General features: G+C 46.4%; 1 protein-coding gene and 1 long non-coding RNA gene across 5 annotated transcripts; one reads left to right on the forward strand and one right to left on the reverse strand.

Moving 5' to 3' along the window:
- Positions 1 to 5,809: 5,809 nt before the first annotated feature.
- LOC125751558 (uncharacterized) lies at positions 5,810 to 22,204 on the reverse strand. 2 transcript variants are annotated; one of them, XR_007400671.1, is made up of 4 exons: positions 22,066 to 22,204; positions 11,746 to 12,718; positions 10,834 to 11,625; positions 5,810 to 6,632 (listed from the first exon to the last, which is right to left on the reverse strand). It is a non-coding gene; the product is annotated as an uncharacterized LOC125751558 (long non-coding RNA). The 2 variants fall into 2 exon arrangements; XR_007400672.1 differs by having other exon boundaries at positions 11,746 to 11,897; positions 22,066 to 22,141.
- LOC125751556 (uncharacterized) lies at positions 22,073 to 24,627 on the forward strand. Of its 3 annotated transcripts, none has more exons than XR_007400669.1 (2): positions 22,073 to 22,158; positions 23,929 to 24,034. XR_007400669.1 is itself a non-coding variant. In XM_049030537.1 (2 exons), the coding sequence occupies exons 1-2, from the start codon at positions 22,304 to 22,306 to the stop codon at positions 24,267 to 24,269; spliced, it is 336 nt and encodes a 111-aa protein (XP_048886494.1). In that variant the 5' UTR covers positions 22,264 to 22,303; the 3' UTR covers positions 24,270 to 24,627. The 3 variants fall into 3 exon arrangements, 1 of the variants encoding a protein (XP_048886494.1); XR_007400670.1 differs by having other exon boundaries at positions 22,083 to 22,158; positions 23,962 to 24,031; XM_049030537.1 differs by lacking the exon at positions 22,073 to 22,158 and adding an exon at positions 22,264 to 22,331 and having other exon boundaries at positions 23,962 to 24,627.
- Positions 24,628 to 24,722: the final 95 nt, after the last annotated feature.

Below are 24,722 nucleotides of genomic sequence, written 5' to 3' on the forward strand. Positions count from 1 at the left end.
ATCTAAAACGTAAAAATCTGTATTTCAATTATACAAAATCATCACACCTTTGCGACCATTAAGGAGTTTTTACTACATTATTAGTACGCTGTTTCCCTGCTTTAAAAACCCATTAAAAATTGTATTGACTACTAGCTCTTTTCGGACAAGCAGAGCAGAACAGATTTCGCAGCACATTAAGAGAATTGATGAACTACACTGGTGATTTTAATTTTAATGCCCGGCACAATAAAGGTGCAGATTCATCTTGTGTCTCACAGTTTATACGGACTGTCTATATACGGCTAGCAAGTTCATGAATAATACATGACGCAATCTTTAAAACAAGGACTTCCTAATTACTACCTGCTTACACAGATAAAGGCATTTCGGGTAATGGGGGTATTGGATTTAAATCATGAACAATTAGGATCAAGTTTAATTGACTTATAGAGGCGGGATGGTAGATGACGTTCTGTGACAGTCCTGTAGTTCTGCGTTGTGTTGTCACCAAGCACATTTGACCGTCCTCTGTCTCTCTTTGCCTTGTCTTTTGCTGTAGGACAATTAATGGACACTGCATGGCTCCATGGGTCTATTCAGCCATACGACAGACAGGGACCCCTCTGGCCGAGTCACACATAGTGACGGGAGGTTGCCCGTAGCGAAACGCACAGACCTTCCATCTCATATTTTCCTACAGGTTCATACAACTAATTGTGTATAACGCTGAATCGTTCACACAGCACGTCATTCTCCACCTGGAGATGAATCGAGGACAGAGCAGAGGTCTTATTTAATTAAAAGAACTATTTCATTAAGTGGTCGTTCCAGCCTTCACCCATTTGAGCTCTAATTTCTCATGAGACAAACGAAATATTGGACCATATAGTGACCATTAATAATTTTATCCATCTCATAGAATACATCACAATATATACTGTTAACAGGTAAGTATGTGCCATGGTTAAGATTATATGAACAAAATACTGCAGAGCCAAAACGGCTTTCAGGGTGATAACTGTCAAGGAGTAGATTATAATAAGACAGAAGGGATTACAGCAGCAAATAAACAAATAAACTGAAAGCATTGTTTCCATAGTAACATCCTCTTCAGCAAAGCTTATGTTAACCACCTTTAGTCTGTAAAGTTTGACCATTTGTGTTATGGACATTTATAATTATAGGCAGAATGTGCTTTCTTAGTAACTGATAATGCTGGTGAATAGCAATATATTACATTCACTTAGAAACTGGGGCAGAGGGTGTCAATAGCTGTCTATGATACAAGAGAATAAACAGTATTCAGCCATATGTTCGAAGCTGCTACTTGAAGTCATTGTTACAAAGGTGGCTGGTAGCTTTGGTCTGTGCCCATATGGGATCTGGTGAGGAACCACTCAGGAATGCAGTGAAGGGCTTCCTCACTGCCAGGCCAATGGAGGTAAGCAGTTTCACACCAGTGTGGTGGATGAGGGCAAATTATTCATTAATATGAAGCCGTTCCATGTTCAGTTCAATACGGATCATTAGTGGCTCTAAGGTGACATCTGTTACATCGCTGTGGTTTGTATCTTCTCATTTAAACGGCTGAGCGTTAACCAGCGTGTCATAGCACAAACCTGCTGGTCGATAAGTTCACTCACTGCTTCTGGCCAGTTTAGACCACGATCATGTGAGTCCTGCAGTAAATACCTCATTAAATAGTACAAGGAGAAGGGAGAGGGGCTGGAATGAGTCGGCTCTGCACGCTGAACATCTGACAGGCTGGAAATTACTACCCCAAGGAATTTCAAATATTCCCCTATCTATAATCTCCAAAGAAGATGACAAGAGGTGTATTCATGTTATTAAAGATAAAAGCCCATTTTGATGGCCGCTAAGGTAGATGGCAAGGTATAAAACACTGGTCCAGCACACTGGTGTACCAGCACTTCGCTGTGATGGAGACTCGGGAGGTGCTGCTTGTCAGGACTGCCCCCATTTGCCCAGCAGGGGTCACTGGCCATCCCATCTCCCATTGATTTCCAGTTCTGTTCTGTTCCTAGTGTGTTCCCCTGCTTAGTCAGGCATTTGCTAACTAAACATCTATCATAGATGCATATTTTTTGTGTTCTTGTACCCTAGACCTTGTTTTATATACCTTGTTCATTTACTCGTTTCTGCGTGGCTCCTAGCTTTCGTTCTTCTGGTTTATTCCTGCTTGTGCCCCAGTTTTGTAAGTCGTGTAATCCTGGTATCTCCTATTGTTTAAACCCTTAGTATTTCTTAATGAGCCTCACCTGTGCGTTGTGGTTTCCAGCCCTAGTGGTTAGTTAATTGTTGTGATCCGCACCTGCCCCTCATATGGCCCTTGTTACCTATGCATTTAAGTGCCGGCCCTCACTATGCTACCCAGCGGTCATCGTGCTTCCTGCTTGGTTCCTGTGTGTCTTCCTTGCATGTTTTTTTTTCCCCTGAACCTGTTTAATGTTAGTTTTCCCCTTTCTTGGTTAAATCCTGTTTAGTTCTAGTTTAATCACCTGTGTTTGTCAGACCTCCTTGCGGCTCCTTTTTCGTTCTGTTTTTGAGATCAGCTTCCGGTAAAATTCCTCTTTTCTTAAGCCACAACATGAATCACCTGTCACTCCGCCTTGCACCGCCGTAACAGAGCTGAGCTCCCTGTGAACGAGGGTGAGGGCTGCTGGCTGCATGTTACACGCTGTCCTAGAGCTGAGAGGAGCTCATCGCCGGCCTCCTCCCCATTCGGGTGTTTTGGTAGCACGGCAGAGGGAGGCAAAGCAATTCTCCAGCATCCTAATGTTTCATGCATGTGACCCAGGGCTGACGACCCCAAGCGCAGACCAGTTTCCTCAGGGCATTTAAATTTTCAATTTGTGCAATGTTGCTTATAGTTTAAATATATATACATATGACATATGCATGATGTAATTCAGGATATATACCTGGTTTGCTGCTGCTGGAGTCTCCTGGGACATAGAGCAGAAACCTTCTGGTTAAGAATCTGTGCCGCCTAGCATATTACCCATCATGCATTTCTCCCAGCTTATGCTAATACTAAATAAACTTAACCAATTACCTAAATTCTGTAAGAATATTATTGAACTCAAAACAGTTAAACAGAGACAATCTCCCTGGGGAGGTTCTCTACTGCATAAAAAAAAAAAAGGCTTGTTTGTGAAAACGAAAGATTTTTCCACTCAGACATCCACAAACCTGGCCAGTGCCTGCAGCTCTAAGTACATCTGCAGAGCGTTTGGATGTTCTGTAATGCGTCTAAGGAACATCCCGAAATGGATCCACGGATAAAAAAAATATATATTTGCAAACAGTCTGTAAAACGTGATCATTCTTCCAGTGTTTTATTGACAATATTAAAGCTGCGTGACTTTTCCATCCAGTGTTGAAGATTAATCAGATTTATCACACTGCCCACATAAGCAGCATTTCTTACTGCACACCAGAGTGGGTCTTACCCCATAGAACCTGCCGCCTTTTCACCTTTACACTCGTCAGGTGTCCTTTCTCACAGTTTCATTCTGCATGTACCAAGACAAATGAATTGTACTTCTCTCAAGAAATGAATTCCTAGAAATTTAACAATGACCATAAAAGGGGATTTCCATTTTAGTATACAGTTTACACCCTTTAAGTAACAAGATACAGTAGTATTTCCTGTGCCAGTCCTTGGGGCCCCACAAGCAGTTTATGTTTTTGCTCCCTCCCAGCTGGGAGGGAGCAAAAATGTGGACTGCCTGGCAGGGAGCAAAAACATGGACCGTCTGTGGACCGGATCAGGAAACACTGACGTACAGTGATCCATGACAGCCGCTAAGGGAAAGGTGCATCTCTTCTAGATTAATGAATGTTGACGGCATTCTCAAGCAGCCAGGCTACTGCCTAATAAAGGTTCTGCTTTGGCATCACCAGCAGCCGCAGCAGGCCCATTAATGATGCCTACATCACTTAAATATGTGGAGATGCTTCATTACTGCAGAACGAGAACAAACTGTGATCCTCCCCCAGTACTCGAACAGGATCAGGCCAGGACCCGGTCACATGCCCAGCGTCGCACGTGCAGGGGAGTGGCGACATGCTGCTGTGACAACCACGGCCATCGTCCGGTCAGCCACCAAGGACCCGGATGTGGGCCCACAAACCCTGGCTTATCGCAGGCCTCCAGTCCACGGCTGGCCGACCGAGGTTACCCAGAGCAGGTGTGGCTCGTAGAGAATCCATTTTAATGAGCGCCTCACTGACACCTGGCAGCGCAGGAGAAGCGGGAGAGGCAACCAGACGCCTGCCTGGTCCTTGGCTCACTCTTTCTGAGACATGCCTCATTGCAAAGGGCCTTCGTTACAGTTTTAGGATCAATACAGCAGCCTCGAAACTAAAAGCGAACCAAAAGAAAAATCCTGACCGTGAAATAATGCTGCCTAGTTTGAATTAGTTGTGTATAAATTAAGACTGTGTGTACTGCATTGTTACTTATGTCTAATAGGCTGGGGACGAAACGGCTGAGGTTGGCAATATAGTGTGAGCAGCGAGGTTCATGTGGGGTCTCGATGTCCTGTCAGCAGGGGCATTTTAATGTACAGGCTTCCCCAGGCTGAAGCCCAGGGGCCTCCATGAAAAAAGGGGCCTCAAATGTTATCGTCACCACCCGCAGCCCCCCCAATCAACGGCTACACCATTGTAGGATATAGCAAGGGGGGCCCTGCCCAGGTGAATGTGGCTCTAGCTGTCAGTGCTGTGCATTCAGTCTGTGATACGCTGCCTGTAATAGTCATGGCGCACGGTGAACTCCCTGTAAACCCGGAGCGTATCGGATGCGTATCGGTGCCAAAGGAGGCTGGAGTGTTCAGCGTGCGATGGGAGCCCCCGGGGGGCCTCCTCCCATGAGAGTGGCACCGCTGTTGGCTCATGCTGAGACATGCTCCCACTCGCGTTCCCGCCGCAGACAGGAGAGGCGATGAGTAAAATCAACGGCTCCGCATAATCCAGTAAGTGTTTCCTTTTCTGTTTAGTCGTCCACGTTCCACGGCTTCCTGTGCCGACTTGCCGACTTGCTCAAGAGCTGTTCAGCTTCTTGAATTTTTTTATTTTTCACCCACACGACAAGTCATGGTCCTCTTTCTGCACAGCCAGAATCCTTGACAGCGACATCCCCCCATAGACCAGCCACATCTACACAAGCTGGGAACCGCAAACAGACGACGTGTGGCTGCTTCTCCCAGCCGCTTGTAGACTTGCCTTCCTCATCTTTACTGGTGACCTCAGTTCCCAAGAGCTGCATCCCTGTATAATTTCAGTGTAGATGTTTGCTGATGCCTCCTCTATACCCGAGATCTCAAGTGAGCAGCACCTCCATGAAACCAAGTAGCGCAGGAGAGCCGAGTGTCTCCATACAGCTTTCCAGTGCCAAGCCCATATCCAGTGCCAAGCTCTTCATCTTCTCATTATTTCATTAATGAGACATTAGAGCTTTCCTTGGCTTAATCTCTGAACTTGTTTGCGCAACAAAATGCAAATAAGCTTCAAGCTACACCCTAAAAAAGCAGGCCGAGAAATGTTCACTGGGGAACACATATATAATCAGGGCAAGGCTTACAGGGGCCCAGACACTAGGGGGCCCATGAGTATACAGCGTTGGTTTGGGAGGGGGGCATTCGGAAACAATTTTTCAGGAGCCTGGCCATGCCTTTGAGTGGCCTGGTGTTTAAGCAGCCCTGAGCAGGCGATGCTCAGTGTTGATACTGGGCCACGTTTCCACATCTGAAGTGAGCAATTAACTTGATGGACAACACCTGGATAAAAAAATTAGACAGTGTTTTAAGTATAAGAAGTTTATTTATTGCTGTCTTGCGATACCATTCAGCAAACATTTGATATCTGAGATGATCTGTGAGAAATATGAGTACGGAATAGAGAGAAACACCTCACCCTAGTCGTTTCGAACAGGATGAGCCAGTAGACTGTTTTAGCTCATTATAGCAACAACATAACTGATATAACAAAGTAAGAGGGAGTCGTGGTCAGCATCTGTAACACAATATGATATCATCACAGTTGGCGTGTTGAGTCAGGGAAGGTAGAACTAGGACGAGCCAGAGATGGGGCACTGGGGTGTTCAGGAAGATCAGGTTTAAGCTGATAGTCCCTCAATGCCGCTGTTTCGCTGGGAGACACTGACTCTCCCTGAGTGTTTGCAGCTTTGTTGGCCTCAGGTGATCATGTTGTGTTCTGATTCCTTGGCTTGGCAGGGAGGGAAAGACCCATCAAGCGCAAAAAAAGGCCAACATCACTCATCAAACTGCTTTTCATGGCACGACAGCCCCACCCCTGCTCCTCATGTCAGGGTACTTGAGCTTCTGAAAAGCCTAGCGAAGTTAACCCTGAAATGCCCGCAGGTCTCCCTCATGCCGTCTTGGCAAGGGACGGCGAGGCTGAGGAAGGGGGATTCCATCTCACAGAAGAGCCGGTGATTCTTTAGACTTTGCAAGTCAAATTACTGGTCTGCCATTTCTAGTTTGCGTCCGTTTAGTCTGGTCCAGAGTCCCAAACAAACCCGGGCTGCACTGTAGACTGCTATTCCCATACTCAGTGGAGCCGTAAGGAAGATGTGCACGTACTGGCTAGCCTGCTGGTATCATCTGGAGGAGGTACAAAGCAGGATTGAATAAGAAATCAATCAGTGAAGCATCAGGTATAGGCAACACAGCCGAGATGAATCATTACCTGCTCATGATTCTCCATTTGCATAATGATTACACAGATAAATTGCATGTTAATGATCTAGCAAACACAAACATTTATCAAGCCTTTTGTCCACAAATGATGCAAACATCTGATACTTATACATCTTATAAATAAAGCATCGTCCCACACACCCGGAGGGACGGATCCTGCAGGTCATTATGGCATCAATTTGTGACGCGTGTGTGTAGCGGCGCCCTCTTCAGGTGAATCAGATTCAGCTGGCAAGCAAAGACGTTAAAGCAGCTCAACACATGAAGGGCAGGATGAGTCAATAAGTCAGTGCCCCAAATTTACACTTTGGGCCAAAACTTGCATGAGCAGTTTGGTAATTACTAATCTAATACGCTGACAGGCAGACAGCTACCATCGCTCTCCTTAGGGAGATCAGCGATGCTCGCCTTGTCTTCCTGTTCGTCTGATTACTGCGGAGACATGCTATCTTTTAAATGAGATCATTAATAACACCTGTGAAAAACCTTCAAAAAAAGCGATTCCTCAGAATGCAGGAATGGCCCGTTAGTTTGGTTTAATGCCTGGGAAGGTGAAACTAGCCTAACCCTAAAGCAGATAAACAAACCCATTGCTCTTCTGAGTCATTCTAAATGCTGTGAAATAAGCCAGACAGAAGTCATGGTGCCAGACTTGTATGGTGATTTTTTAACACGCTTGTGTGCAAACTTCAAGCAGGGTATCTTGCATTAGTCTGAATTTTTTATAGATCAAAGGAGGTGAAGCTACTGAAGGTCTTTTGCATAAGGTGACCTGACCATTAAAGCTGCCGTGATGAAGGTAATGTGACTGCTGAAGGTGATTGGATCATAAAAGGCAATGTGGCTGCTGACAGTGATGTAACCGTTATAGGTAACACCTTTGTTAAGTGTGAAAAACAGCAAGGCCACTTGAATAGTAGAGTCTTAGGCACAGTCCTCTGACAGGAATCTGCTGCCAAATTCAAAACTGCAGGCCAGGTCATTGTCGCGCACCAGGGCTCAGGGCTGTACCGAGGGCAGGACAGACAGCTCTGTGCTTGGCCATGCATGGTAGCATCAGGGCCCGGGCGTGACCTCGGTCAGGGTTTACCAAAGAGCAGGAATGGGCTGCAAGCACACGGAGCGTGACCACCTGCCGGAATAATCCCACAAGTGTGTCTGGGTGTGCATGTGTGTTTTCCAGTGAGGGAAAGGCCTTGTTTTCAATCAGCAAACCAAAGCTGTTTGCAAATCCCTCTATGACGTGAGAAGTCTCACTCCAGACGTTTCTCATGTGTGGATCCCTGATGGTGAAATGAGCTGCCAAACCACATCCGATCATCGGATTCCTTCTCCAACTTCAAGAAACGCCTCAAGATCCATCTGATCCAGGAACACCTCTAGTCGCCTGATGCCATTTTATGTTCCCTGAATGCTCTTAATGTTGCACTTTCTCCTTACTTTTCTCTTTATTACGTTCTTTATTTGTTTGGACAATATTGTGTAGCTATTATGTCTCTTGATCCAATACTGCTTACTCTTATACCTGGGCGTTCATTGGAAGCTCAGCCTAGCTGCACTCATGCCTAGTCAGCTCCTTGCCAGCATGGACACCTGTAATGTACTATTTGTCCCACTTGTATGTCGCTTTGGACAGTATCTGCCAAATTAAATGAATGTAAAATGTAATGTAAAGGCACGTCTTTCTTTCAGCTCCACCTGCCTATAAAACGATGAGGGCAGATCTTCTGTTTGCTGTTTGTGTCTTGGCTTCGTTTGAACCGTGGTTGGATGCTGTCAACCGCACTGGCACGGCAATTAAAAACTCTCCGGAAGACGGGAATGCAAATAAATGTAATTCGCATAGCCGGACACGGCGACTTTAGCAGTGTCAATGGGTCTCCTATGCTGCGGCTGAGAGGGAGGACAGAGAGCGGGCGAGAGGAGAATCGTAGTGGCACATGTGTTCAGCAGCATTCAGGGAGGCAGAATCCTGACGTGGTGGAGCGAGGGGGACAGAGAGGATGTAACGCAGCCTGCCCCCCCCCCCAATCCCCAGTTACCAGCCGTCTTCTCCACAAGCTCTGCCAGACAGACAGGGTGACCTCTCATTGCTCACAAGGGGAGGACCAGGGAAATGTACTCCGAATTTTAACAGCCACCCCCCCCCCCCGCCCCGCACCCGCTGCTGTCACCGGCCCCCTGTGTCAGCACCGTGTGCCCATACTACTGTTATTATGGTCTAGGACTCCAATTACGGCGTGTGCAGAGGAGACCGGCAGAGGCCAAGGACACCGAGCTGAATACCAAGCGCACCGGGAGCCATAACTGTGTGGAAGAGGAAATGGTACCAGCACACTTTGCGTTCAAGATGTCAGACATAGTGCTGTACAGGGGACTCTGCAAAGAGCTGTGCAGTCTTCTCCGTTTTTAAAATAGACCGGTGCCTCAAATTTATACTGTAAAAATAATCATTAAAGGTGATACATTTAAATGCAAATGACTCCATTTTTCATGCAAATAACCTCAGTGTGGTGAACAGAGAGAAGCTCGTTCCTGTCACGATGCACATTATGTCTGACAGACTGGGACGTATTGTTTGCAAATCCGCTGCCTCCGTTATCATGAAGAGTCCGGGGAATGGAGAGAACAATATGCTAATCATGCAAGGAGACGGAAAGGGTCTGAGACAGGCATGCACCTCATTCTGGCTGCGTGCATCTCAGCACGGAATGGCTCTGTGATAACCCATTACTTTACGGAATAGATCAGGGTAGTACCCGTGGGGACAGATGACTTTTTCACCAGGAAGGCTTGCTGTTTCCAGCTAAGCTCTGCAGGTATGTTGTATCCCCTCTGGGCTATGCGAAAATTACATTTATGCCACTAAAAGTTTTGAGGATATAAACAGCAGCCAACGTAACACTGTTACGTTTCTGTTCCTGCTCTACAGCTATTTTTCGGAATAGCATTTGGCCTAACTGCTCTCACTCCGGTTTCCCCCTGGCCTCACTCTGCTCTCACTCCGGTTTCCCCCTGGCCTCACTCTACTCTCACTCCGGTTTCTCCCTGACCTCACTCTGCTCTCACTCCGGTTTCCCCCTGGCCTCACTCTGCTCTCACTCCGGTTTCCCCCTGGCCTCACTCTACTCTCACTCCGGTTTCCCCCTGGCCTCACTCTGCTCTCACTCCAGTTTCCCCCTGGCCTCACTCTACTCTCACTCCGGTTTCTCCCTGACCTCACTCTGCTCTCACTCCGGTTTCCCCCTGGCCTCACTCTGCTCTCACTCCGGTTTCCCCCTGGCCTCACTCTACTCTCACTCCGGTTTCCCCCTGGCCTCACTCTGCTCTCACTCCGGTTTCTCCCTGACCTCACTCTGCTCTCACTCTGGTTTCACCAAGTTAGATCAGTTTTGTGCAGAGTGATGTAAACGAACAGACCAGCTGTTTCTGACAATAGGTCATCTTGGCTCTTCTGTTTTTGGACAGGAAATCACCGGTTTCCCCCTGGCCTCACTCTGCTCTCACTCCGGTTTCCCCCTGGCCTCACTCTACTCTCACTCCGGTTTCTCCCTGACCTCACTCTGCTCTCACTCCGGTTTCCCCCTGGCCTCACTCTGCTCTCACTCCGGTTTCCCCCTGGCCTCACTCTACTCTCACTCCGGTTTCCCCCTGGCCTCACTCTGCTCTCACTCCGGTTTCTCCTTGACCTCACTCTGCTCTCACTCTGGTTTCACCAAGTTAGATCAGTTTTGTGCAGAGTGATGTAAACGAACAGACCAGCTGTTTCTGACAATAGGTCATCTTGGCTCTTCTGTTTTTGGACAGGAAATCACATTAATCCCATCCCTGGAAAGAACAACATACTGTTCCACTAAATATCCTTCTGTTACATGTAATTTTCTTTCAATAAGCTTGTAATTATGAATTATGGGTTGTTGCAGAAGTGGGAGGGCAAAAACATTAAAAAATGTATGCTAAAATGACGTTAGAAGGACACACCTGTGTGCTAATTTCATACGCCTATGTCATCGACGGAGAATATAGTGATGACCCGTTACATTCAGCATGATATTTCGTTAAATGGGCAGAATAGCACTTAAATGTAAAATGGGGTGTCTTTTACCTTTTAAATGCAGAGAAGGTGATCGTTTGCTAGAGCTGTGTGACCTAAGAGCAGGAGGAACATGTCATACTAGGACCCGAGGCCTCAGCTGGTCTGGTCTGGTCTCCAGCGCCTGCCGGATGGGGACCCACCGTGCTCATCCAGCATGTTCCTCTGGTTCTACTTTACATTCCTCGTGGTGCACAGGGACTGTGCTCAGCCCTCTTTCTGACCTGCGAGGGCTGTGCACACGCAGCTGCAGTCTTCAGAGCGGGGGATGGGAAAGCCCACAGGGGCAGAGGCAGTGAAATGAAGGATTTCAAGCGTTTATATTCAAGAAACCTTCAAACGCTCAACAACAGCCAAACATGGTTAGAAGATAGACGGATGTTGCAAATAATCTTGCTCTGTCCTTTAGCTGTATCAGGCAAATTAGGACGTTCTTAAGACATTGGGAAGATACCGGGATTGATTTATTTTTTTAAGGTCCCACATGAGCCACATACGACCCTCTGACGTCCTTCTGGGCCACCTGTCACTTTCGCAGTGACACTGATCACCCAGTCGTCCCTGCCAACAGGCATCTGAGCAGACAAACCATGTCTTTTCTTTCATTGGAGCTCTCTGTAAGCAAGCAGTTCTTCACCATGGCAACTCCAAGTCTGGCACACAGTTATTCAGTATTAGCCAAGCGGTTGATGGACACCGAAAGGTGCTGTCCTGTCGGCTTATCAGTTTCTCACGATCTCCGCAGCATCCAGCCTCTTTGGCACATGCATGATTGACCTCCATCACTCCTCACGCTGGGACAACCTGCAGAAAAGTGCCCTAAACGTTAGTGTCACTCTAAACTGACATCATGTATCAATCTATCCATCCAAACAAACTCCCACATAAACATAAAACCAGGTGTCATCTTATGAATAACTCAACTAGGTCTGCTCCTTTCTGGAACACGGAGGTGAGAAGAACGTGGAGAATGGTGAGATGCTGAAGAGACAGCTCCCTGATGAGAGGCATAGCAACTCACGCCTGCCTCCTGGTCCGTGAGAAAAGTGGTGGGAACATTCAGATCACATCGGGTGCTGTAATGAACATCCAGAGTGTGAAATATCCCCCCCCCAACTGATGTACAAAAGGGTGAGGGGTGGGCTTTTGGGGGTGGGGAACTCAATTCCTGTGTGGCCACTGAAGATCCACATGGTCTCCCTCTCTACTGCTTCTTCTCTATTGTTCTAAACATGAACACAGGGGTAATCTCCCAGCTACCAGGCACCCTGAGGCAGAGGCATACAGGATAAAGGTGAGCATCTCAGTGTGAAGCGCGGAGCCAAAGCACATATAGAGCAAAATCGGACTGTCTGGAGAGGCGCCAGCACTCCAGAATGACTGAAGTCCCCTGAAGCCTCCAACCATGGTGGAAAAGAGCACACAAGACTGGTGAGGTGAAATAGGGGTAGATTCACTAGACATGTTCTCTCCCAACCAGAGTCGTGTGCCCAGTATGCAAACAATGTCAATGCAAAACTAATACACGCCGATAGTGGTAATGAAAAATAAAATGTTTACTAAGATTAATCCTCCCATGTTCATCGACCAAGCAGATTAATTAAGGGGTTAATTAAAAGCTGTCAAGATGCCCAAACAGAGAGTTACTCATCTGTTGACAGAAAGTGTTTGGCCTCATTCAGATGAACGTGACACCTGGAAAACGCTGAGGAGCCAAAGGCAGCCTGTCACTGGCTCCTCCCACGGACCCGGGGGTCCTGTCCGGATGCAGCCGGGCCTTGGACCGCTCAGGGAGCTGGCCCAGACAGCTGGACGAGCGGCCACCTCATGATTCTGGTTAGCAGACCAGCCATACGGTGTCTGGTGCAGGGAGGAATGTGTCTGCTGTCTGCTTTGCCTGTCAACGCGTTTGCGGAAGGACAGAAATGCCAGCTTAAATTTTAACATTCACGCCATGACAGTTTCATGTCTCACAAAGACGCCTGAAAACCACAACAGAGGATGCACAGGAAAAAGGTTTAGCCCCCATTCAGAAGAGCTCCCTTTTGGGGACTGAAAAAATGATCCCTACAACTTCAAAATAGCAGTCTTTTATCACATTGCAGTTGCAGTATATACACAACACGCACACATACACACATGCATACACACACACACACACACCAAGTTGGTGTGCCTATCTAAATGGGGGCCGTCCATTCATTTCTATGGGAAAAACCCTAATCCCAATCACGACACCCTTAACCTCTACCCATCCCTTACCTTAATTATAAGTAATAAACCCAAATATAAGACTTTTGGCATTTTTACCTTTTTGATTGCATTCATAGATTTTTATAAAACTGAGGTTATCCAAATGGTAAAAAAGTAAGGAAGTTTCAAGTTTTACCGCACTTTGGGGACATTTTGGTCCTCAAATATGATGCAAATATGCAAACCCACACACACACACACGTACACACACACACACACACACACACAGCCACCTCTGTTCTTCATCCTCCTTAATGCCTCTGTAATCATCCCATAATATGCTGCATAACCTTCACTAAAAGAATGCAAGTGCTGCTCTATTTGTTACATTCCCAGAGGTAATTTTTAATATGAATCATTAACACAGCCAAGGATTTCAGATAAATGTTGCTAAAAATGTCAGTGCTGTGAGCAAAGACCACAGCACATGCAATTGTAGTTGCACTTTATATTTTATAAGGATAGTTGCCTTACTAGACCCAGGTGTTCAGCTGCCTGATTGGGTTCCAACCAGCACAAGAATGTGGGTTACAGAGTCCAGTGGATATCTAATGTCGTCCAGCAACTTGGCCGGATAATGAAACCTTACCGGGTTTATTCTAAGACAGCTAGTAAGTACTTCGGTGTTCAGATTTCTTATATGAAATCTTCCTCTGTCATTCCTACATAACAGTGATGCACACTGCACAATTATATGTGGAAAGGAAATATGGCAGAAACTGTATGTTTATCTACAACTTAAAAATAACCTCATGGCTGATACTAACTGCAGTCGTTTTTAATTTTTAACCTGAGAATTCTGACCCTAGCTGTCACCTGTTAACCCTAACCCTCCATTACTGGACTTTTAAATGCACGCATGCTCATCCAGCAGCACATTCATTTCCCCACAGCTATTTTTAGGGGTGTAAATAGTAAGCTTTGCCATGATGTGATTCTGCTTCAATTTTGCATGGCAGCGATTCGATATCTGGCGATACATGAAGTGTTTCTGCATTACGACATGATTCGGTTCTGTGATATATGATCAATATATTCAATGCAGTGAAAAAGAAATTGATTTTAGAGGAATTAATTTGAATTCAAAATTACTATATTTTTCATTTTAAAAACAGAACATCCATCCATCCATTTTCCAAACCGCTTATCCTATTGGGTCGCGGGGGGTCCGGAGCCTATCCTGGAAGCAACGGGCATGAGGCAGGGAACAACCCAGGATGGGGGGCCAGCCCATCGCAGGGCACACTCACACACCATTCACTCACACATGCACACCTACGGGCAATTTAGCAACTCTAATTAGCCTCAGCTAAGACTGTCAGCATTAAGCTTGAGAAAAAAATATTCATGTATCAAAACTTAAAATGTTTACACAAGAAACGTTCTGCCTTTCATTTGTACTTTAACCACTAAAAGGTATTTTGGTGTTTGTATAACTCTGAACATGTAGAATCACAGGTATGCTAAAGTACATGAGAAGTACTGTAATGTATTGGTCTCTACCAAGATCAATATTTGTTGAATATTACACGACATGTTGTTAATTGGATTAAATCGTATCGTGTCCTTAACAATCGACATATCGATTAGAATCGATCAATTGTTACACCCCCAGCATTTGTTATGTCCTTTGAAATGATTAATCAGGAAGGGTTTGGATCTGTGACTGGAAAGCTTCTCTCTCCTTCAGTATCATCAGAGGTTCCTTAGAGATTTACAAAGTGGTTCATCGCTAGCCACAGTAATATATGAAGCACTTGCCAACCACCAAAGCTTTTATCTTAAATTCCTTCGGCCATTTTCCACAATTATGCTGCACTCCTTGGTTTAAAAGAAGCGAGACCCATTTTCTGATCAAACTGCAGCGGTATCATTTTAATTAGAGCACCTTGCTGATGGGGAATTCAGCCCAATAATATGTCTGTGAACTGCAGAATCACCGCATTCAGAAAAGATGACAGTCGCTCTCAGAACTCATCAGGGCCGGGGAGCTCATCAGGCCACGCCGGGGAACACGGCAGATACCCGATTCCCAAAGCCGTGCTCATTTGCTTGTCTACCTAAGCTGCTGTCTCTATGGCAACCGCAGCCAGCCCAGGACCGAGCATCCTCCTGTAGAGGAGCACACGGCGCAAGGGAGCAGAGAAATGAGTTCATTAGTGTGCAGAATCACAGCTGGATCCAGGAATACGTGGGTGAGAGCCTCCATCCTTTAATTACAGCTGGATTTACGGCTCCTACTCTGGGTCAGGAGGGTAAAAACAAGGTGTCCCCCCCCCCAGATGCCGATGTAGCTGACATCACTAGATCAGTATGTAAACTACATTATGAAACACATGCAGAACTGTTAATGTCTGACTGTCTGATTTAATGGAGTCGAGTGGGCAGGGTTAGGATTAATGCTGGGAAAACACACAGTGGAGAAACACACAGGCCCATTCCAGTCAGGTATATACAGCACTCTCTGTGAATGAAATGCAGTAATTAACAGAGAAACAACTCAGACTCCAATTATCTTTCTGACGGCATCTGTTCAAACTGTGGGCACTCTCACATAGTACTTTATTAATACTAATTAATGATCTGCTCAGTTATTTGAGGGCTGTGTGTGTTCTAATGTAGAATTATACATTTTTTTAATTGATCTCTGTTCTTTCTGACTAATACAACAGAATAAATACATGCAAATTATCAACATACTAACAAGCGGAGAGCACTGTTAGTAATACACATGGTAACAAAATTTATAAGACAAATACTGGATTATATAGGGAATACTAATAATTTTCTCCATATCACAGAATAGATCCCAGTACTTTTAATGTAGACAGACAGATAGACAGACAGACAGACTTTATTGATCCCGGGAGAAATTTGATATGCCCAGAACGCAGCAGGCAAGATGTCTGTTAGTTATAAGCTGATAATTCTTGCCTCAATTCTCTCATGGGGGAGACGATGTTCAAAGCAGATGTATCAAAAATGATTTAATTAGCACTGTGCCGAGTTTCCCCCCACATCAAGGACGCCAAACTGACTGCATGTGGATTGTCACCAGTCCAAAGAAAATAAACTGTAATACCTTGAACAGCTGATGTGGTGGATGGTGCGGTGGTGCAGTGATCAGCACTGTTTGCCTCGTCCACCTAGGACCAGGGTTCATATCTCACCACAGAGGGACTGCAGGTGTTTTTCAGCAGGCCGGCAGGGAGGGACAGAGCCGGCCAATGTGCACAACATACATTCAATAGCTATTAAATAGCTGCATGCCCGATGCCCAAAACATTACCATAATTAAAAGACAATGCTGAGGAAGGATATAGATTTTTAGCCAGTATCAGAGTGCATGCTTCGGAATAGGAAGTCTGTGGTTAATGAAAAGGGATGATTGTAGTGAGCCGTGACCCCATACCTGCCTGGCCAGATACTGCTGTCTTCTGCTAACTCTCCAAATGGCAGATCATGGAATAACACAGCTTGAGAGAAAATGATTCCCTGTGGGATTCCGGGAAGAATCCAGCCCACAGAGGAGTAATGCGGAGACGGAGCGGAATACAAACTCCAAGCCTCCTATCACCTTCCAGCCTTTTCCTCGACGGACCCACAGGCCCACGTCACTTATCATATGCTGTGACAAGGATGGATGTTTATTTACTTATATTCAGGTAAATTTCCTGACTGAGGAGATAAGAACGCTCCCTTAAATGGAAATTGAGCTTATCACCGTCTGTCTGGATGCTGCAGTTTTTCAAATACCACTAGAAAGGGGTAAAGCGGGTAAATGAAATTATAGAATGGAAAGAGAAGCTGGCCTCGAGCCCCCAGATGACACACGGAACGTACCAGAGTTTGGGCGGGGTGGGCTGCAGCTGCTTAACCCCTCTCCGCTCCGTGCTCTAGGTGGACGCGCTGCACAGCAGTGGTCTTTCAACAAGACCACTCCCTAAGTGGACTTCTCTCTGTCTCAGAGCACTGACTCATGTAGGCACTGTGGGGGCGTTACCTGCATAGCAAGTGGGGGACACGGACCCCATCCTGCCCTCTCTGCTCCCAATCAGACAAATCCAACCCCCCCCCCCAAAAAAAAAAAAAAATGGATCAGTTTCTTCTCCTTCCTTCAGACACTTGGCAGCTTTAGGTCCACAGCACACAGCTGCAAGAGTTTTTTCGAAATCCGAGTGCCTCACTGAAGTGAAATGGAGGTAAAATTACTAGAGAGAGAGGATGGTCTGACCTCACTGCAATTCACTTCATCTTAGACGCAGAGATTACCAGACATTACTCGTAATTGCTGGAGCAAATTGAAACTGATTTCGTAACGCAATTGAAATCCATCCTCCTCATGTAATTGCTCTGAATGGTAATTGCAATCAATTGACATACATTACCTAAACTACTGTGTGCAGAATGCTCTAATGAAGGTCTTGAGGCATTGTGCAGCAACTCTCGTATCAAATTTAATCTCAAATATCATGAGCCAATATCATTTGTAGATTAAAGGCAACAACATATGATAATAAAAGGAATAATCGGGATGTGGCCCACTGTTTATTTAGAATGACAAGGTTTAATGTACCTTGAATGTACCTTATTAAACACTGTCTATAAAATCCATTTTCCTCAGGAAATTAAACCTCAACCCAGGCCTCAACTCCCAGCTCCCGGGAGCAAAACTGTTTGGAGATTAATGCTCCAGGTGTGTCCAGTGAATAGGGGCAGTTCTGGGGGGGGCAGGGAGGCCAGTGCCCCTGGGACAACATCCATGGACCCCCAGTGGTCTGCCTAAATATGTATACTACTGGGGTCTGAAATGAACGTGTTATTATTCCAATATTTACATTTATATGGGGGCTAAAAGTTTGTGTTCTGGGAACAAGTGAAACACAAACGTGAGCACATTTTCTTGACGGACTCGTAGTATGGCTACGCCAGGGAGTGTGGGTACGCCGGGGAGTGTGAGTACGCCGGGCAGTGTGGGTACGCCGGGCAGTGTGGGTACGCCGGGCAGTGTGAGTACGCCGGGGAGTGTGGGTACGCCGGGCAGTGTGGGTACGCCGGGGAGTGTGGGTACGCCGGGGAGTGTGGGTACGCCGGGCAGTGTGGGTACGCCGGGGAGTGTGAGTACGCCGGGGAGTGTGAGTACGCCGGGGAGTGTGGGTACGCCGGGGAGTGTGAGTACGCCGGGGAGTGTGAGTACGCCGGGCAGTGTGGGTACGCCGGGGAGTGTGGGTACGCCGGGGAGTGTGAGTACGCCGGGCAGTGTGGGTACGCCGGGGAGTGTGGGTACGCCGGGGAGTGTGGGTACGCCGGGGAGTGTGAGTACGCCGGGGAGTGTGGGTACGCCGGGGAGTGTGAGTACGCCGGGGAGTGTGGGTACGCCGGGGAGTGTGAGTACGCCGGGGAGTGTGGGTACGCCGGGGAGTGTGACTCTGCCGGGGAGTGTGACTCTGCCGGGGAGTGTGGGTACGCCGGGGAGTGTGAGTACGCCGGGGAGTGTGAGTACGCCGGGGAGTGTGGGTACGCCGGGGAGTGTGGGTACGCCGGGGAGTGTGGGTACGCCGGGGAGTGTGACTCTGCCGGGGAGTGTGGGTACGCCGGGGAGTGTGGGTACGCCGGGGAGTGTGGGTACGCCGGGGAGTGTGACTCTGCCGGGGAGTGTGAGTACGCCGGGGAGTGTGGGTACGCCGGGGAGTGTGGGTACGCCGGGGAGTGTGACTCTGCCGGGGAGTGTGGGTACGCCGGGGAGTGTGACTATGCCGGGGAGTGTGGGTACGCCGGGGAGTGTGACTCTGCCGGGGAGTGTGACTCTGCCGGGGAGTGTGGGTACGCCGGGGAGTGTGAGTACGCCGGGGAGTGTGGGTACGCCGGGGAGTGTGGGTACGCCGGGGAGTGTGACTCTGCCGGGGAGTGTGAGTACGCCGGGGAGTGTGGGTACGCCGGGGAGTGTGACTATGCCGGGGAGTGTGGGTACGCCGGGGAGTGTGACTATGCCGGGGAGTGTGAGTACGCCGGGGAGTGTGACTATGCCGGGGAGTGTGACTACGCCGGGGAGTGTGACTACGCCGGGAAGTGTGGTCGAGGGGCTTCAGCTGGTGAAAGGCAAACTTAACTGCATTGCATAAATAACATATCGGTTTTGAAAATTGTCTTGGAGGACATTATGGTCAAATGCATCTGCCCCCCCCCCCCCCAATAGAATGATGGGGCTGAGTCTGCCTGCCCTAGTTGAGATGGTCTAGAACCTCCACTGCCATTGAGGCCAAAAGACAGAGCGACCTGCTCTCAGCTGTGACGTATGTTTACCGCACCCTGACTTTGTGCTTCAGATTAAACAGAACAAGTTACTGAAGCTCATTCACAGCTGGTGCGAACGACGCAAAGAGCAAAAACACAAAGACACATTCAGCTGATTTGTAGCAGTTTTTTAGGTTTGTTCCAGGACGTGCATCTAACAACAGCCAGATGATGTTTCTGAGATAGAGAAGCATGACAAGCACAAATATGTCGTATATATAAACGTGCATTGTTAAAAAACAAAGAGTATCATCTTGGCAGAAACAGAGCGTCTCGCTTGGTTGGATGTTGCGTGTCAACATCGGCAGAGTAACCGGTCTGTTCTGGCGTGTGCAGGATGTTTGTTAGACCTGACTGAAGTTCTGATGGGTAGCATCTGAAATATTAATAAGGAAGCATTTTTTGATTTCCTCAATAAACTGAAAACAACGTGGCCAAAAAAAAAAGCTCTCGGCGATTTGGACTGGGAAGATCATTCATGGGGACTGACGACAGGTCTGCAGGTTGAGGGACTGTGTTAAGGCACGGAGCATTTTCATCATCATTACGTCCTGCTGTATATTTGTGTTTGAGCTTGTATGCCATTCTGAATAAAAGTGTAGAGAACTGCTTGACTAAACCTGCATTTGGAGTAATCCTTCAGTACAACCACTGGGGGGCATAGTGGTTAAGGAAGCATCAGATTGCTTTATATCAAATCAGTTAAATATCATGCCCTTGCATAAGAACACTTTTGCAAATATAATGCTAGCACTTTCCATGAATGGCATGGCTATAAGAATCTATGAACAAATGTATAACATTATAATACATCGTAGCCATGTTTATTATGCATAATGAATGCTCTGTGAAGCTCTATGATGCTGTCAACTATAGATAACTTCAAAATGCAGTACACAGCATCCTTAATTACTATACTGACCATTATAATGCATTATAAACGTATCTATAGTGCATATAGTTCACTGGAGCTTATGAAGTATTATAATCAACACTATAATGCCTTATGAATGTTAATAGAAGACATTGCAATGCTTTATTAAGTCTTTTACCAACCATTAATATGCATCATAAAGGACTCTATGATGCATTACAGATGACAGATTTAAGTTAAGTGTTACCAAAATTTTTCATTATACTTTTGATCTTCATGAAGCGAAATCTGGATCAATTTCTCCATGGGGGGGTTAAGGAAGGTGAACATGGCATTAAGGCAAAGGCAGCTGCATGGATCTCACTACTAGGCAATCCCAGCTAACAGCCTCTGCTGCACCATGGTTTAGTGGAACTAAAGTGGACAAGACTAGCATTTATTAGACAGGCAGGATGACCTAATGTCAAAGAGGATCAGCACAATGGTTTATTTTAAACTTCTTAGTGGGTCACGACCCTAAAGGCTGAGGGAATGAACTCTGATGTCTAGTTTATGAGCTTTATTCTTTTCTGCCAGTCAAAGCTCACAACCCAGCCTTAGTGTTTGTCTCCTTTATCCTCACTAAACCACCACACAGAGGGAAAATGTGAGGTTTACCTCACAATATGCCACCTGCTTCCAGCTGTGACACCAATCACAAAAACATAAGGAGCTCGGACTTCACCTGCATGAAACCTACGGAGCAGAATAAAAGCCAAACTGTCTCAGAGCACGAATTATCTTTTAAAAAGCCACTAGAGGAACATATAAGTCTGGGTAGAATTAAGCCTCTATATTTTAACCCCAGAACTACCGGTGTTAGCTGTCCCAAGTGTCTGTTCAGGATGTGGCCACACTAACCCCATTCTGAAAACATTCAACATCATTTTCTGATAATAGATGGTCTGGTGAGTCATCAGACCACAGACACATTGTCTGCTGATTATTCTTATTTTTTACAATGATATAAATCTGATTTCCCTTCTATACCATTCACACACACACACAAAAATAATGATGAAAGTGAAGGTTGCTCCGTTTTCCCAGCCTCATGCCCTGTGCCCCATGGTAACCGAGAGGTTATGGAGGATGGAGAGATGGAGGGTACGGACAAATAAAATCAGTTGAGAATTAGCTGGCTGTCATCTCCTACAGTAAGCAGCACCCGACATGAAATCCCGAACCCGCAACACTGCAGCGCTTAGACAGAAAGCACCGCGGCGGCACACCGGCCGATCGATGGCCTCTTCGCGATAATGAATTCAGGCTCCAGCGTCCGATGCTTAAAATCAGCCTTAAGCAACATTTCACAATTTAGCAGCTAAGCTTTCATGGAAATTCATCAGCTCAGTGAGACGGATAAATTCATAGGCAAAGCCGCCTTATATACAGGTAGGAGACCGTGCCTGTTTTTATGACCTTATATACCACAACAGACCTAAGCATCAGTTCATGACGGCTAATTAAACGCGACATTAAATTCATTCTGGAGATTCCTGTTGTCATGAGGAAACGCTGGCGCTTTAAGGTTGCTTTTGGAAGGAGCTGATGAAACGCACGGCTTACTGTCTCCTGCGGAGCGTGTAATTACCCCCCTGGATCACAAAGCAGATAAGCACTGCAGCAAGTTCTGAACTCAATTTCCCTGCACCTGTCAAACTTCTTCAGGAAAATGCGACAGACGCTACGAGTATAAGATCTTCCTCGGGACAGACGGATGCAAGCGTGTTTTGGGGCAGCTAGAGCGCCCCCCTCCCGCACCCCCATAGGAGCATCGATCTTACCTCCTGACCAGCGGTCCTCCAAAATGTCACGCGCGTGAGAGCCGCCGCGAGCATCGATCAATCACGACGGCGCGAGCCCTCCCACGAGAGCGCGTAGGTTTCTCCTTTTATTAAAGCAATTATTCAGACTTAAACTAAGTTGAAAATGCTAAGGGGACTTGAAATTTAACCAGCAGGAAGACCAGGAAAGACCAGAAAACCTCACACTGCCAACACAATCTCTACTCTGGGTCTCCAAATGCCAACTGCAGTCAGCAATGTGAATGGTATATACATTCGTGCGATTTATATAAATGTATTTTTAAACCCTTTGGCATTAGTTGTTGCCCACAGTGTGAAGGCTGAATATTATTCATAGTCCAAGTAACTTGATAAATGATGACAAAAACATTTGCACCCAACGGTCTATTTTGAGCGGAGGATACTGCACGTTTATGCACAGGTTATTGGGCCTCACACCATAAGAGGGCCCGGCCAGGGCCGTCCACGACATGCCTGAATGTTGCTTCCATCAGGCACTGCATTTTGCTTCAACATCTCTTCCAATTGTTTCATGCTATTTACTTACATTCCTAGATGATTTACATACCTCGGAAAAGTGCCATTTTATCTCTATGCGAATATAACTATCTCATACGACACTGCATTGGTAACTAACATATTACCAGACATGCTGTATGACTGTTAGTATTCCACAGTAGTATTTTTTAGGATAATAGGAATGCAGTATGGATTTTCCGTTTCCATTCATCGGAGATCTTGTTATTGTGTGTGATTGATAAACTGACACTTTTTGCTTCATCCAAGTGGCTGTATATTGGGGGGGGGGGGGGGGGGGGGGGGCAGTCAGAGATGTGCTGCGTTCATCTACGCTTAAGCGCCAACAACATTCAAATTTCCATGGAAATGTTCTTTGGACTGGGGACAGGAACGAGAATATAAAGTTCAAACCCTCAGAGATGGTCTGAACATTACTGGATGCTTATAACCGGTCCGGAGAACATTATTAATGAAGGTTTACATTATATGTAATGTACCCCAAGCATATCACACTGCTCGACTCCCAAGAGTCAAAATCCAATTTCATTTCCTTAGACCACAGACAGAAGAGCACACAGCAGAAAGCCATGGTGAATGCTCCCCCTACTGTTCAGTCACAGCATGTGCCATGGATAAGCAAGGCTAGCATACCAACCAGCAAGTAAAAGGTTATTCCACCTGTAATTTATCCGACTTATATTTGATATAATTTAAACTCTCGTTACTTGAGATCTACATTCATCATATTAAAGAGAAATCATTGCAGACATTGGAGTCAGGGTAAAGGATAGGGATGAAGGACACGCACTTGTACCTTCAAAGCACATCTCCTCATACCTCTGACAGATTAACTAAAGCGCATTTAGTCACCAGAGAAAATCTGCACTTTCTGGCAGGAAGGGTCCATCTCTCTTTGAGGCGGGGGGGCGGGGGGCTCATTTTCTGCAAGGCTCAAGTCTGGGACTCGAGCCAGTTGCTAACCACAACGGCACAGCTGTGACAGTTCTAATGGGGCTCGCCTGTCACTCCCCGTACCTGCGAGCTCACGCGCGCAGGGCCATGCCGTGGTCATTAGCGGAATCCCCGATGTCAACATTAGCGCCCCCTAAAGGACACACGTTACATGTGACAGAAATGTGACACGCAAAAACATGTTTAGTGGAAAAACTATGCAAAAGAATTATGTACATTCTGTTCTGTTTAATTATTTTGAAACAATATAACGGCGTGCCCCCGGGCACAGGGAAGGCCTCCCGCATGCTTGAGCTACGCCTCTGATCACACACAGAGTGCAGCCTAAGTCTGTGTCCATTCTACCCTCAGCTTTGGCAGTCATCCTCATTCTGCCTTCCTCAGGGCTTATCACCATCATCATCATCATCACCATCATCATCACCATCACCATCATCACCATAAACATCATCAGCACCATCACCATCATCACCATCAACATCATCATCATCAACATCATCACCATCACCATCATCACCATCATCATCACCATAAACATCATCAGCACCATCACCACCACCATCATCACCATCAACATCATCATCATCACCATCAACATCATCATCATCATCATCAGCACCATCACCACCTTCATCACCATCATCATCATCACCATCACCACCACCATCACCATCATCATCATCATACTTTAGCTTCTCCCTTCCAATGGATCTCTGGCTGGCCAAGATCCTCTCCCCAGCAGGAGGGGGGGGGGGGGTGTGTGTTTGTGCAGTATACTATATATTGATTAGTCAGAGTGATGAGCAGTAATTCACTGGTTATGAAGTGAGAGATTTCAAAGTCTCTCCATAGTGCATAAAATTAACTTCAGAAATGAATAATGAATGAGCTTTTCACTCAGTGGGGAAAGAACAATTGTGTCACGTCTCGAGAGTACCTGTCTGTAAACACACTGTAAGATGGACTGCATATCAGCATGAGGACTAAAACAAAAGAGAATTTACAATTCGGCAAATTTCAGCCTTACAAAACCTTTAAAACGAATGCATCGAGAAGTGGATCGGATTAAATTTCTGAACTAGTACATCAAATGATTAAAAAAATATATTAAAAAGATGGCAGAAATATTGATCAATTGTGTGTGG

This window comes from Brienomyrus brachyistius, chromosome 11 (assembly GCF_023856365.1).
Source record: "Brienomyrus brachyistius isolate T26 chromosome 11, BBRACH_0.4, whole genome shotgun sequence".
In the NCBI taxonomy this organism is placed as follows: Eukaryota; Metazoa; Chordata; class Actinopteri; order Osteoglossiformes; family Mormyridae; genus Brienomyrus; species Brienomyrus brachyistius.

Excerpts from the sequence above, each read along its gene's own strand:
- LOC125751556 (XM_049030537.1), top strand. The coding sequence starts at position 22,304 with ATGCCAACTGCAGTCAGCAATGTGAATG. Across the intron at positions 22,332-23,961 it reads TGCAGTCAGCAATGTGAATG|GGCTTATCACCATCATCATC; the intron begins GTATATACATTC and ends TGCCTTCCTCAG.